Raw genomic sequence first — 15,462 nt, 5'->3', positions numbered from 1 at the left:
AGTGTTGCAATAAATTAGCAAACAAAATGGTACAAAACAATAACAGTAAATGCAATGTTTTACAGATAAAAAAAAAAAAACTTTCTGTTATCTGTTTTACTGTTCGTATTTCTGTTTTGAATCCAAGCAGACCTGCACAAGAATTTGTTTTTTTAATGCGCAGAACAAATGCTTCATATACTGTGACACATTACCTGCTCTGCTCAAAATGAGATGCGCTGTGGTCCTTGGTCAGATGTTGTACAGAGGACTATTACTGGAGATATGAGATGCAGAAGGCGTGCAGAACATGCTGTGGAAACACTGTTTGTGGGCAAAGGGCTGGAGATGAAGCCAGGGCTTGTAACGGTGCTGTAGACAAAAAAAGCATTGCGTTAAAACAGTATATTTCATCACAGAAATGTATACATTAAAATAGAGTAAGATGTTCTGATGAACTCTTGCCAGTTACTGCCAATAGATACTGTAACAACGACTGGCTGTGGACTTGAAGAGAAACAAACTCACATGTTGAGGAAGTTGCAAAGAATCGAGACGTGACAGAAGAAAAGCTAGAAGAGAGAAAACATGAACTAGTTGCTCAGAGTCAGAGGAAATAAAAGTCTGTATTGAGGACGGTGACCTTGAGCTTGAGTTTCCATGAGTGAGAACAATGAGTCAACTGAGACCGAACAGAAAAAAGTTGTTCTACAATTCCCATGAAGCACCATTCAAGTGTGCAGATGGTGTTCAAAAAAGTAATTTAAATTATTTTTGTTAAACACAGGAATAGTGCAGGAATATTATTCACACATATATTTACATCTTACAAACTTCTTTCAACTTAAGATTTCTATACAGAAAATAGTGGCCAATCAAAACCCAAGTGTCAGAACATCTCTAGATAGTGTAAAAAAAAGTGGCTATAGAAACAAAAAGCCTTAACTATTCATTATACAGCTTTATTTCTGTCATGACAACTCTCGGAGGGATTGGCATGGTGATGTACATGACAATGTCAATCTATTTTGTCTTTGTGAAATAGATCTGCTACGCTGCTAGTACCGAGACTTGCTACTGCCAATACATCCACAACATGGTCCAGTGAGCATGTAAGAATATTGCTGCTGCAAATATAACATACATGAAATAACCCCATAGCATACATGAATGATGAATCACCTCGTAGCAGATCTATATAGGTGGAGCTGGAGAAGGTGGAGGGTTCTGAAGCAAGCTACACTGCTACGGCAAGCTCTAGACATATATTTGAATGTTTGTTCTCATTGGCTACCAATACAGGAGAGAACCAATCAGCTGTGCCATGTGATAATGATGTCATTACGTCAGATTGAGTTAGACCTATCGGACTGCACCATCAGAGTTTAATGCCAGAACTCTGTATGTAACCCTTGTGCACTGAAACTTCTCAGGTTTATTGATGGTGATTTGCTCCTGTGCTTAAGGATGAATCTTGAGCTGATGTAATCTTTCCTTGTCTTTTTATACCTGTCAATGGACTTTATGATTTATAGACTCAGCAGCAGCTTTGCAATTAGTTTGGTATGCAAATAACAAAACTGATATTCAGATTAGATATCTAGGAACTCATGAAAAAACTTTAACAGAGCTGTGCTCAGCAGGGAATTTTTTTTTGCTGAGAGGAATATGACAGGAAGGAGTTAAGATACGAGACGAGCTGCAAACCACAAGTTGAAAAAAATAAATACAATCATGCAAGAAAAAAAACTCTGCACTACAACACAGTTCCTGCTCACAGCCTTCATCCTGTTTTTATGAGTGAAAGAACTGAATTTCCCCTGATAGCTACTGTAAAGACGTCTCAAGGACTGATACCCACGCTGAGTTTAGGCTACTGTTCATATGAGCTCATCACTGAGGCAATAGGGCTAGGAGGACCCCTAAAGGGCGGAGCGATTTTATCCAGACGAAGTAAACGAAATTGAAGTCTGGAAACTGAAATCAAGAAGTAGCCTAGAGTTTTCGATACTGTTGGCTATTTCGTTTTTCTTCACAGAAAAAAAAAAAAAAAAAAAAAAAAAAAAAAACTCGTGCGTTTTTAAAATGGATGGATGTGCTACCACAGATTTCAGGATATAATATTTCAATCGACGTACAGTAATAGGCCCACGCAAATCTTAAGGCTATAGATCTTATTTATTTTTATTATTTGTAACCCATCTTAAAAATTTAAAGTGAAAACAATACTTACGTAACTGCTTTTAATATAGGCCAACTGATGGCACTATTGTCCTTGTTGTAAGCGTAGTAGGCTACTTTTAATATCTGCCTCGACTTTGATAGTTTTGAAAAAAGCGGACGAGCAAACTCGCGCTACTAAATCATGAGGAGATCATTAATTAGATATGTCGGGAACTGTGAATATGGTTTATAAATCTTTTTTCCTCTGTCTATGGATTTGGTTCTCACATGGTAAGTGATTAAATTTTTATTATATAGTGTTTCAGTCGCAAAAGTGGCATTTTTTTTTATCTTTTCACACAATAAATACGTTCTGTATTTCGGTGAATATGTTCAACCTTGGAGCACAGCATGTGCAAAACATTCCGACTGCAGTATTTTTTAGTGTAGCCTACTTATTGGTTTCTGTCATGTAGTTTACTCTAAAATTGGAAAAAAAATGTTTCTCTGTGTTTCAGGTGTGTTTGGTGGTACAGATGTAATGAAGTCATTATCAGTGATGGAAGGCGATTCTGTCACTCTAAACACTGATGTTAATGTACAGAGGGATGATCAGATACTGTGGATGTTTAAAGTTAACAATTCATTCACTCGTATTGCTGAAATCCACAGACAGAAGATCTATATAGGTGACAGTACTCTGGCATTCAGAAAAAGAGTGCAGATGGACAGCCAGACTGGATCTATGACCATCAGAAACATCAGAACTGAACACTCGGGACTTTATAAACTACAAATCATCAAAGATGAAGTTACATCCAAGAGTTTTTCTGTTGCTGTCTATGGTGAGCAATTTTACATGCTTAATGATGCTAAGAAATAAAGTTTTGGGAAAATGATCAGAAGAATATGTCATTTATGATGAATAACTGTGCTGTATTTTGAATAATATGAAGGTTACATGTCAGCTAAATGGGACAATGGCCAGTTTTATTTACAATACACAGCTACCGGTGCCTTATTGCTTAAAAAAAAAAAAAAAAAAAAAAAAAAAAAACTTTTATAGTAAATATAAATTGTTTGATAATTTGTGGATTCTTTGCAGTTAATGGGTGCCGTCAGAATGAGAGTCCAAACACAGAATACCACTTCTTCAGTTTTTTTCCCCGTTTACATATCTACTGTATGTTCATTTATTCTCAATATTTCCAGCTCCTCTTCCCATTCCGATCATTACCAGAGACACTTCAAATTGTTCATCATCTGAACGTTCATCAGTGTCCAGATGTGTGCTGCTGTGTTCAGTGTCGAACGTGAGTCGTGTGACTCTCTCCTGGTACAAAGGAAACAGTTTATTGTCCAGCATCAGTGTGTCTGATCTCAGCATCAGTCTCTCTCTACCTCTGGAGGTGGAATATCAGGATAAAAACACCTACAGCTGTCTGCTCAACAATCCCATCAGCAACCAGACTCAACATCTGGACATCACTCAACTCTGTCACACATGTGCAGGTAGGTCAGAGGTCATATTAGTGATTAAAGAGTATGTTTAAAAAGGTATATTCTTCAAGTTTTCTAACCTTGTCCGTTCAAAGCCATGTTGTGAGATGAGAGCTGTGACAACAATTTCTTGATTGAAATCAGACACTGCAGGACTAATTAATTAATATTATTCTTCTCTTGGTAATTACAGGACCATTGCAACAGTCACAGTCGGTGGTATTATTAATTAGTTTAGTGGTGGTGCTGGTTTTGGTAGTTGTGGGGGTGATATACTTTAACCGCAGGAAATGCAAAATTTCGAAACAAGCAAGTTCAGAAGGCAAGTATAACCTTTTTCATCAAATAATATGAGCATTATGGGACAAGACCAAGATCTCAAAATATGTGCCACAATATCTGTTTTTAAACACCATTTCAGACTTATTTGAACCATGTGATATTATCATTAAAACAGTCCAGACTTGTGAGGAAGAGGTGCTTTATGCCGAAACAACATTTTGTGCACGCAGTGTTCACAGTACGGTAAGACACTGTATTCAGTGTGCAGTGAATCTGCATAAACTACAGATGTCGAGAGAGACACATGCGCTTGAACACGTGACAAAGCAGTAACTGTGCCATCCTGTGCTGCTGTCAGTGTTTGTACTTATTTGTCTGCGCATGATGTGGCCTTTCAAGCTATTTAAACCACTCTTTTTAGCTTAATGTCTGTTTATGCTTTTTTCTGCTAGGCTTCAATTGCACATGGTACCATCCCCAAGGCACAGTGCAATATCCGCTAACTTGAGAAACACGTTATACCAAAAATGGCTTCTCATTTCTCAGAGCTAGTATAGGGTTTGGGAAGGGTGTAGTTTTTTACCTTTAAATACATTTATGGGCATTTTCTGCCTTTATTGGGACAGGACAGTAGAGAGCTGACAGGAAAGCATTTGGTGGAGAAAGAGAAGGGGGCGGGATCGGCAAAGGACCTCGAGACGGGACTCAAACTCGGGTCGCGTATGTCTGCGTACTAACCACGAGGCTATTGGTGCCGACGTAGGTTGTAAATTTACTTAATACCATGATTATGCCTCTGAAAAGCCACAGGCATCTGTAACAGACAAACAGTCAGTGATCAAATCACAAAAGAATTTATTATAAATCCTGATGATTCAATAGCAGCTGAATGAAATCCAGGAAAGCAGTGCTGGAACTGCCAGTTGACTTTTTGCAGCTCTACCAGTGATTAACAATGAACAGACGAAAATGAAAGTGTTTTTAAAATGCCCCAAAAGCCCCGAAATACCCATCAAAAGCCAAAAGAAATGCTCTGTTTGAAGTATTCACTCTGTGGTAAAAATTGTGCATGTACATCTTGCCAGTATTTAAGAAAGTTATTTAAAATGATTGAATAAACATCATGCTTTTGCTATCATGCCCTGTGCTTGTAATTGTCTTTGTATTCAACCGCTGACCATGAGCCAATTTATAGTGTTGATAGTCAAGAAGTATTACAAGCACATTACCAGACTGTTGGTATACACACAAACACTACTTATATAAACATACACACACTTTTTTCATTGTTTTACATGTTTTAATACCTGATATTCATGTTTTTGTTTTCTTTCAGAAACCAGATGAAGAGCAGCACGTCATATACTCGAGTATTAATGTAAAATGACATGATCAGTGGTATTAGCCAACTAATATGAAACCGGCATGTAAAAGTCATTTTCAAGTATACACTTCTCTAGCTTACACTGTCATTCCATGTCATAGAATGTCAAGTCAAGTCAAGTCACCTAATTTTATATAGCGCTTTATACAAAACAGATTCTGTCAAAGCAACTGAACAACATTAATTAGGAAAACAGTGTGTCAATAATGCAAAATGACAGTTAAAGCATTGAATTCAGTGATGTCATCATTCAGCTCATTTCATTTTAAATAGATAAAGATCTGTGCAATCATTTGCAATCAAGTCAACGATATCGCTGTAAATGAAGTGTCCCAAACTAAGCAAGCTAGAGGCGACAGCGGCAAGGAACCAAAACTCCATCGGTGACAGAATGGAGAAAAAACCTTGGGAGAAACCAGGCTCAGAATGCTAACAAATACATTAACATCCTATATTTGTATTATTAATTTTTCTGGAATGCTTGATTTTGATTGGCCAGCTGTTATTGAGCAGTCAAATATTTCTGAGTAATCTCCACTCGTGTGGGTAACTCAGTATAACTGACCATTCATCCGGAAAATCGCTTAGATATGTTTTAATGGATTATTCCTAGTGTTACATTAGACCTTCAGTGTTTGGTGTCAGTTTAATCTAACTTTGTCCCGCCAGCATGCTGTTACTTGATCTGTGGGTAGATGTTTACCTGTTAGGCAAGGCATGTTCATGCAAGCTCACCTCTATTGATGGAATCTTTCTTTTAAATCCTTCATAGACACTTAAGTTTACACAAAAGCCTTAGATATTTTTTTGTGCTATCGCCTCTTTTAAAAATGTACTAATTCTGCTATTGATTTTTTTTAATTATTGGCATGCAAAATGTATATTTTTGTACATAATTTTGTATACATTTTCTATAATTTTTGGATCAGAAAATTATGAAATAACTTCTGAAATGTATTATGCATTTATACTTTTGTATTAAAATGCCTATTTTGTATTATTGTGCCTGCACTTCTAAGGAAATTAATATTAATATTTTGAGTTTGTATTTGTTTTCTGTTTATGTTTTGTTTTTTTGTTGTTGTGTTGGTGTTTTATTTTATTTTATTTATTTATTTCCTGCAGCTCCAGAATGATTAGTTAGGTGAGATTTTACATCATTATGATTGACTCACAGGCTGTTCATAGGAGGCCTCCAGGAAGGCCACATCTAGTTTGACTGCTTCTGCCTTTTAGATAAATGGGAATTTTAATGGTTAACTGTCTTCAGTTGTTATATATACTTCCTTTTTTCAAACAGATTAGATCCTGAATGTTTGACGCCCATTTTAATCTAACCCTAACCGACAGCTGTTCCTCAGCTTGTCAGACAGGACATGTTTGTGCAAATAATACTGGTACATTTCCACTGTATTTTACATTTTCATCTCTGAGCTCGTCAGAAAAGTCTAGTAATACTCAGTATTTTCTGTAATGTGTCCCCTACTGATTTTGACATACTAATACTGCACTACTCTCACTGGTAAAACATAATTACAATGTAAACAAAACCTTTGTTATCTTTTTCTAAGTTAATGTATTAGACTTTAAAAACGCACTGACCATGTGTTTGTTGTTAAACCAGTGTTGCACCACTAAAAATAATTTTGCCATCACAAAAATTATCTATAAAGAGTCTTTTACTGTTTACTGACATCTTCAGTCCAACTCCAGACAGATAAAGTTTGTCATGTTTTAAATAAAGATGTCATTGTGGAATTACACAGTAATTATTTTGATTAATACATGAACCTTGCCTCTGTGCTTGAGTTGTAAAACGTGGTGAATTCATGCCAGTGACACTAGAGGGAGCCAGAGCTTTAAGCAATGTGCTGCATACTCAAAGCCATTCGGTTCAGAACTACAACCACGGACAGAAAGAACTACAAGCATGGTGGATGTGAGTGAGACCGATTGCAGGGACGCTCTAAAACGGAGTCGTCTTCTCGCTATAGCTCTCGCGATACTTTGATGTCATACACAGATGGTTCAAAAACATTATAATATTTACAAGAGAATTATAATATTTGACTACATTTTCCATGGCTAGACAAATAACTTTTTTTTCTATTTTTTTAACACTCATAGTAGTGGAGTATAGGATACTACAACATGGTCAGGGCAAAACATATACTATTAAAACGAATGCAAATTCCTTAAAATTAACAACACCAAACAACATCTTAAGAAGTAATTTTTTTTTATTTTTATTTTTTTTTCATGGCAAGAAATGTGCATGCTTTTGATACTATTTTTGTCATGGCAAGAAATGTGCATGCTATTTGATTATCCTCTAATACTTGTTAGATCTGTTGTTTTCCTACGACTCCATATTACTAGTCTCATATTACATTATGTTCATTAAAGTCTCCACACCATATTACATTATGTGAATTTGTCATCCTGTTTACTATTGCTTATTTTTCTTTATCTGTACTTATCAAATTATATCTAGTACATTTTCCCTATCTTTTCTAATTGTTGTATATGTTGTATATTATAAAATTCCACCACGGTTTGAGCCATGTTTCTTGAATACAAATTATATTGTGCTTTTCCTGTATATTTAATATAAATTGTTTAAACTCTAGACCATTGCCAAAAAGACTTCTTGTATTTAATTGCAAAATATTTACATCCATCCAGATACATCACCCCCTGAGAGATATTCTTTATAAAAGTTAAGAGTCAACCACATCCCCCTAAACGCCTCGTTTAAACAAGCCCCCACATGTCTACGTAACGATGTGTGAACATTTGCATTGCACCGCCCAAATGTTCACACAAAGAAAAAAGGCTAACTTTGATTCTTGTTGTAGTATTGTTGTTGCCGCCACCGCCATGTCATGGAGAAGTTGTATGTTTCGCTGTTTATGAGATGTTTTTTTTTTTGGTGTTTTAAAAGTGGGGACAATTAGAAATCAGTGGTTAAGTTATATTTACAACACTGTTCCAGAACAGTTCAGCCCAAATATTCAGATGTGTGCAGCGCATTTTGAAGTGGGTGGTTAATTTTTATTTTGAGAGTTGTTTAAGATGATTTAGTCTGTTTCTATAAAGTGGGGCAATTCCAACTTTGCAAGGACAGTCTGGCACTTCTGACACACAGTCTGTAAGTACATTTTCATATTTAAAGAATTTGCCACTGATGATTCAAACGAAATGATTAATGTGGGAGTCATGAATTTTATACTTTAATAAGACATATTGCATAAAGAAGTAGAACAGTGAAGGGTGTGAAGGGAACTATAATCATTTTGACCTATTTGCAAATAATATTTCAAAAATTTTAATATTTCATCCTCTTTTTACTTGACTTCTCAATGTTCCTCAAGCTGATTTAGGAAGGACACAGCCTTGGTAGGATGCAGCCTTCCATTTAAGAAGCACCCATAATCTAACATGATCGGGCATAAAACTTTATCAAAACTGTGTAACGTTATGGAATAAAATGTTGACTCATGAAGATGTGACGTCTGTCAAGCTTTGGGATGTTGATCAACCCCATCTGTGTTTTTGATTATCATTCTGAATCCAGTTCATTTTCTTTTTTTCACCTTTTTTTCATACTTGAATTTTTGGTATTTATGTTGGTTTAATTTATATTGTTGTATTGTTATTATACTTCTTTTTGGTAAGGGATATCATCAAAACGTCAAGGATCCCCACCCCGATGACTGCAGTGAAGAATTGTACCATCTTTATCTATCCATCTTACCAAACTAGTCTTTTTTCTTATTGTTCCACAGTCAAGCATAAAGCAATTGTAAATTCATGACTGAGTATTGGGTATTGAGGCAAGAACTACGGTCATGGATTAGGCAATGATCTTAGATTCTTGCTGAACCAAAATCAGAGTGTAACAATTCATGCGTCTCGCTATGTTCTGCTCACAGTGAAGTAGAAAATTTTATATGGTGCAGTTAAATGGTGCTGAATATTGAGATCATAACACCTAGTCCTATCATGCAAACTTTTTTAATTTTTTATTTTTTGCTGATTTTCAATATGCAATTTAAATATGATTTACATGGCCTAACATACAGTGTGTTAAACCAAAGCTAAATGCACAGAAAACATTTTATTTAAGAAATTGCTGTTCAGGATTTGGTTCATAGAATCACAAGACACACAGCATAAAAACCTGACTACAGTCAGAGTCTTTAGTATAGTCTCTCTAGAGATCAAAATTGATTCTGTATAATTTACTGTATCTAATTTTTTTTTTTTTTTTTATGATAGATAGATGCCAGAGCATCTTTATTATTTTACATTCTGTGCCTTTAAAAAAGTAGTTCATGAACAATTTGGTTCTGAAAGTTAAAAACAAAGTAAAAAGTGGTTTTGTACTGAAACAGTTGTTCACAAGGTCCCTTGTTTAAATGCAGAATGAACATGAGATGTCCATCAGTCCAAGCAAGTTTCAATTGGTCAGTACTTGTCTTCTGAATATCTAGGGATTGTGCTGAAAGGTGCTCCATGCGTTCTGTTTATCATTATTTACACGCCTCCAAAATTCTCCAGCCTTTGTTGAAGAGTTCACAGAAATGCTATTAATGATTTCCTCAGAGTTTTACTGTTTTGCTATTGCAGGGGATTTTAATATTCACATAGATAATGCAGAAAACAGAACTACAAAAGAAATTATAACGGTTTTAAACACTTTTGACCTGATGTGCATGGACCCACACACAATCGTGGACATACTCTAGAATTAATTATCAGTAGAGGTCTAAACATTTCATCCAATGTCATTAAGGACATAGCACTATCTGATCACTTCTGTAATTTCTTTGATATATTGATCTCTGCTACCACCGTATCTGTCTCTGTCAGAAAGAGATGCATTAATTATCCATTAATTAGAACCACTCAGATTATTAGGATCGAGTCAGTTAGAAAAGTTCAGAGTATGAAAAAACCAAGGGTTCACGTATGAAAAAAATGCGGAAAACAAAAAATGGGTTCACACAAAATTTTAGTTAATTTGCCACCTGGAGTTGGAATCAGCTTCCAGAAGAGATCAGATGTGCTAAAACATTAGGCACTTTTAAATCTAGACTCAAAACTCATCTGTTTAGCTGTGCATTTATTGAACGAGCACTGTGCGATGTCCTATCTGATTGAACTCTGTGTTATCATTTTCTATTCTTAACTGTTTTAAATTCATTTTAAACCATTTATTTTATTATTTTATTGTCTTTTAGCACTTTGAATTACCATTGTGTATGAAATGTGCTATATAAATAAACTTGCCTTGCCTTATGCCTTTACTAGCAGCTCAGTTTCAGCTTTGAGTGTGAGTGTGTATAAATAGAATTATTTTACCATATGATAGGCTACATATATATATAACTATTTACCTTAAAAGAACAGGAATTAGAGGGATTCACAGTAAGCTTCACAATAAAGTTTAATAGTAGGCTACTAGAGAATTAAGTGCTGTTTGTTCAAGTAGAGATGAAGTGCATTGGGGGGGGGGGGGGGGGGGGGGGAGAGCTTCACAATAAAGTTTCCGACTTTCAATAATTCAAACCTACAGTAATGGCACTAGCTATCTTAAATTGGATTATTCATTGCTTGTAATCATTTTTTATTTTTCCTATGGATATTTTTTTTTTTTTTTTTTGTGATGGAACATGTGAACTACATCTGAGAATGGACATGCTTTTGTAAGCGGAGCACCTGATTGTTTTTCGCACGCACTTGGATTCTGTGTCATGTTTAGGCTGTATTGTTTATTCAGAAAAATGATTCACAGTGCATCTTTCTTCTGTCTGTGCTTTTTGCTGTCGAATGGTACGTCATAAACTCCTTTGTTTTAAGAATTGTAAATTAAGTTTTCTGAAATGTTATGCAAATAAGGCATGATCTATATGCTATATATATATGATATATATAGTAATCTGCATAATTTCTACAACAAAAAATCTGAACAATGTATAAAGCAAGGTTCAGAATTCTTTAAAAATTAATTCTTAAAAAAAATCAGAATATAGATATGAATAGAACTGTAAAGTCTGGTGTATTTATTTATTTATTTTTTTTATTTTTTTTTGCCTGAACTGTCTTGCCTTAAGAGCAATATATCATCCTAATATTTCTCCTAATGGATCTCCCTTGTTAATTTTCTGTTTGATTTTAAACAGTTTTTTTATTTATTATTTGCTTGATAAACTGTATGTTTTTCCTCCAGGTGTGTTTGGTGCTGATAGAGATGAAATGAAGTCAGTATCAGTGATGGAGAGAGATTCTGTTTCTCTAAACACTGATGTTAAAGTACAGAGAGAGGATCAGATACTGTGGATGTTTGGACCTCAAGAGAGACGTATAGCTGAAATCCACAAACAGGTCATCCATATAGATGCTAATCCAACATTTGAGAAAAGACTCCAGATGGACGATCAAACTGGATCTCTGACAATCAGAAACATCACAAATGAACAATCTGGACTTTATACACTACAGATCATCAACAACATAGGAAATACACGCAAGAGATTCAATGTTACTGTCTTTGGTGAGTAATTGGTATTCTGCCAATGATTAGCTAGATTTTGATGATTCTCAAAATTAAAACATTTTCAACGATTCATCTTTGATTTATAAGTGTTAAGTGACAAATCAAAGTGAGAGTCAAACTTTTTTTCCAAGCCCTGTTTTGTAAGACATTTCTCTGTTAATGTGCAATTGTTTTATATTTCCTGATGGAAATACGTATGAATAGACGGAAGAAAGACAATAGTGTTGATGTTTTAGGTACAATGTGTATCAAAGTTTGTAGATCGGGAAGAAGGAGGCGGGAAAACTGTTCATCAAATGATTTCTTTAATGATTGTAAATACTACAGAATATCAGACATGAGAGGTGTTTAGGTGAAATGCAATATGTTCAATGACATAATCCATCACAATATACTTTCTTCCAAAGTTTATACTGTATTATATTCATATTATGAATACACTAATGACTGTTTTCTTTGTGTATTACAGCACTGAATGAGCGTTCACGTCACACAAAGTCAGTCGCAGTTATAGTGCTGCTGCTGGTCATAGCTGTAGTTGCTGGTTTGCTTTAACACAAAAAGTGTAAAAAAACAGAAAAAGAAGGCAAGTATTGACATGCAAAAATGAAACAGAAACAGTCAAGTTTATTAAATGTGGTTATGTTTATTAAATGTCTGATTGTTATTAAAACAGTTCAGACTCAGGATGGAGACATACAGTATGCTGATTTAAAATTCAGTGCACAACCGTTTCAAAATACGGTAAGATATATTGTATTACTTTGGGAGGTGTGCCTATTGTCCTTATGTAAACATCCTCAGCTTCTTTACATCCATGATTCATGATCACACTGCTGTGCTTCTCAATTGTGGGAAATAGAGCTCTTGTTTTACATGAATCTATCCTTCACGTTTATACACTGAACAAAATTATAGATGCAACACTTTTGTTTTTGCCCCCATTTTTCATGAGCTGAACTCAAAGATCTAAGACTTTTTCTATGTACACAAAAGGCCTATTTCTCTAAAGTATTGTTCACAAATCTGTTTAAATCTGTGTTAGTGAGCACTTTGCTGAGATAATCCATCTACCTCACAGGTGTGGCACATCAAGATGCTGATTTGACAGCATGATTATTGCACAGGTGTGCCTTAGGCTGGTCACAATAAAATGCCTCACTAAAATGTGCAGTTTTATCACACAGCACAGTGCCACAATGTCACAAGTTTTGAGGGAGCATCTAATTGGCATGCTGACTGCAGGAATGTCCACCAGAGCTGTTACTCTACCATAAGCCGTCTCAAGGCATTTAAGAGAATTTGGCAGTACATTTGGCAGCCAACCGCCCTCAAAGCGTGTATGTGCATTTGAGCTGTTACTCTATGGACAATGAACACAGGTGCATTTTATTGATGGCATTTTGAATGCACAGAGGTACTGTGATGAGATCCTGAGGCCCATTGTTGTGCCATTCATCCATGACCATCAGCATGATAATGCACGGCCCCATGTTGCAAGGATCTGTACACAATTCCTGGAAGCTGAAAACATCCCAGTTCTTGCATGGCCAGAATACACACTGAACGTGTTTGGGATGCTCTGGATTGGTGTATATGACAGCGTCTTCCAGTTCCTGCCAATATCCAGCAACTTTGCACAGCCATTGAAGAGAAGTGCACCAACATCCCACAGGCCACAATCAACAACCTGATCAACTCTATGTGAAGGAGATGTGTTGCACTGCGTGAGGCAAATGGTGGTCACACCAGATACTGGCTGGTTTCGGACCCCCCCGGACACCCCCAATACAGTAAAACTGCACATTTTAGAGTGGCCTTTTATTGTGGCCAGCCTAAGGCACACCTGTGCAATAATCATGCTGTCTTATCAACATCTTGATATGCCACACCTGTGAGGTGGATGGATTATCTCGGCAAAGGAGAAGTGCAGATTTGTGAACAATATTTGAGAGAAACAGGCCTTTTGTGTACATAGAAAAAGTCTTAGATCTTTGAGTTCAGCTCATGAAAAATGGGGGCAAAAACAAGTGTTGCGTTTATAATTTTGTTCAGTATACGATTATACATACAGTACAGCTTGTGTGTTTGAACCTGATTGGTCTTCTTTTTAATGTGATTCTGTTTCCTTGTAGGACAAGACATTTTCTCACACAGAATACTCACGTGTTAATTTTTGAATGTACTGTATTTATTGTATAAAGAATATATCAGCATTAACAGGACTGTTGAAGGTGATGCTCTGCTCGATATTGTGACAACTTGTTGTTTGTAATACTCTTAGGCTAGGTGTCATTTCTTGTGTGTGTGTTTACACGCAAGCATACATACGTGCACACACACAAACATACTCTGCGTTCCATTTGGAAGGGCTCATCCCTAGACCTACGCCCTTCAAACGGAAGGGAAGGACCTTTGTGGTGGCCTGTTTTAAGCACTTCGGTTTGGAACAACCTTTCACTATGATATGAAAATGCAGATTTTTTGTGTAAACAGAATTTATGATCATTTACACTTACTGTAACTAGAATATATCGCTTTTTCCACTGCCAAAAATATCACTGTTCAGTTAAACCACAAAGGCACTTACTATTAATTTATTCCCTCTGTATCTGTATCCTTTTTTCCAGTTTCACTTCTGCCCGATCTTACTTGTGAAACCTGCCATGACAGTACTGTGGGATTTGTTGTTCTTGTCTGATAAAATGCTTGTCATGTTTTTCATTTGTAAGGAACTTTGTAAAAAGCCTGAACATTAATGCAGTAACTATATTCAACACTGATAAGATCTATAACAATGATGAAAGCACACAATGAAAACAATGTAACTTTAAATGCCATTCAAACAAAATAACTCATTGTGATTGCAATGTATAGAGATGGGTGCCGTCTCATATCAATGTAGCCTTTCAGAAAATTGCCTAAGAAACTTTAAAGAATGTGCCATGAGAAAGGTACTTTTTGTAATTCTAGGAGGTGTGAGCTCCATTAGTTTGTGAGATTCACAAAACTCAATACTAACATAATACATTTCAATAATAATATTTAATTTTTGTTACTGCATGCATAGTATAGATTAGCACTTAATTTTACATATGAATGAAGTCCTCTTCTCTTCCCTAGATATTTATAACTAATGCAGTAGGTTACACTGTCATGCAAAGTTCAGCTTCAACCAGTTCCAAAACTGGAAGTTTCTAGTAAATCTGAACACCTTTATTAGATGCTTCAGTTGTGTTTAATTAGGGTTGCAGGACAGTGGCCCTCCAAGAACAGGCTGGACAGCCCTGAACTAATGTAAAGGAAGTTAAATGCCGCCCCCTACAGTACACAGCAGTGTGTGCTGTTATATTAATATTGATGTTTGATCATCACTCTTTCTCAATAAAAGAAATGTAAACATATCAGAAGACATATCAAAATCACAGAAAATGTTAATCTGACAGACTCAATATTTATCAATATTTATCCTCTCCACTTTGACAGACATAGAATTTTTTTTTATTGTTATTTTTTACAAATATTTTCATAACACTGGACGCTACCTTTTTTATTTAAGAGGATGTTTTTTGCCATTATGCCTTTAAACTTA

General features: G+C 35.7%; 1 protein-coding gene and 1 long non-coding RNA gene across 4 annotated transcripts; both read left to right on the top strand.

The window, feature by feature from the left end:
* Positions 1-1,659: 1,659 nt before the first annotated feature.
* On the top strand, positions 1,660-5,543 carry LOC109070921 (SLAM family member 9-like). Of its 3 annotated transcripts, XM_042712348.1 has the most exons (6): positions 1,661-2,433; positions 2,661-2,987; positions 3,355-3,654; positions 3,836-3,964; positions 4,100-4,167; positions 5,261-5,528. In XM_042712348.1, the coding sequence occupies exons 1-6, from the start codon at positions 2,367-2,369 to the stop codon at positions 5,309-5,311; spliced, it is 942 nt and encodes a 313-aa protein (XP_042568282.1). In that variant the 5' UTR covers positions 1,661-2,366; the 3' UTR covers positions 5,312-5,528. The 3 variants fall into 3 exon arrangements, with proteins under 3 accessions (XP_042568281.1, XP_042568282.1, XP_042568283.1); XM_042712347.1 differs by lacking the exon at positions 5,261-5,528 and having other exon boundaries at positions 1,660-2,433; positions 4,100-5,062; XM_042712349.1 differs by lacking the exon at positions 4,100-4,167 and having other exon boundaries at positions 1,731-2,433; positions 5,261-5,543.
* Positions 5,544-10,868: 5,325 nt separating this feature from the next.
* LOC122134988 lies at positions 10,869-12,456 on the top strand. The gene is made up of 3 exons (XR_006153237.1): positions 10,869-11,146; positions 11,544-11,867; positions 12,340-12,456. It is a non-coding gene; the product is annotated as an uncharacterized LOC122134988 (long non-coding RNA).
* The last annotated feature ends 3,006 nt before the right edge of the window (positions 12,457-15,462 follow it).

Source organism: Cyprinus carpio, chromosome A22, assembly GCF_018340385.1.
Source record: "Cyprinus carpio isolate SPL01 chromosome A22, ASM1834038v1, whole genome shotgun sequence".
NCBI classification, from domain to species: domain Eukaryota; kingdom Metazoa; phylum Chordata; class Actinopteri; order Cypriniformes; family Cyprinidae; genus Cyprinus; species Cyprinus carpio.
This window is presented reverse-complemented; position numbering and strand designations above follow the sequence as displayed.

Excerpts from the sequence above, each read along its gene's own strand:
- LOC109070921 (XM_042712347.1), top strand. The coding sequence starts at position 2,367 with ATGTCGGGAACTGTGAATATGGTTTATAAATCTTTTTTCCTCTGTCTA. Across the intron at positions 3,655-3,835 it reads ACTCTGTCACACATGTGCAG|GACCATTGCAACAGTCACAG; the intron begins GTAGGTCAGAGG and ends TGGTAATTACAG. Across the intron at positions 3,965-4,099 it reads GAAACAAGCAAGTTCAGAAG|TCCAGACTTGTGAGGAAGAG; the intron begins GCAAGTATAACC and ends TCATTAAAACAG.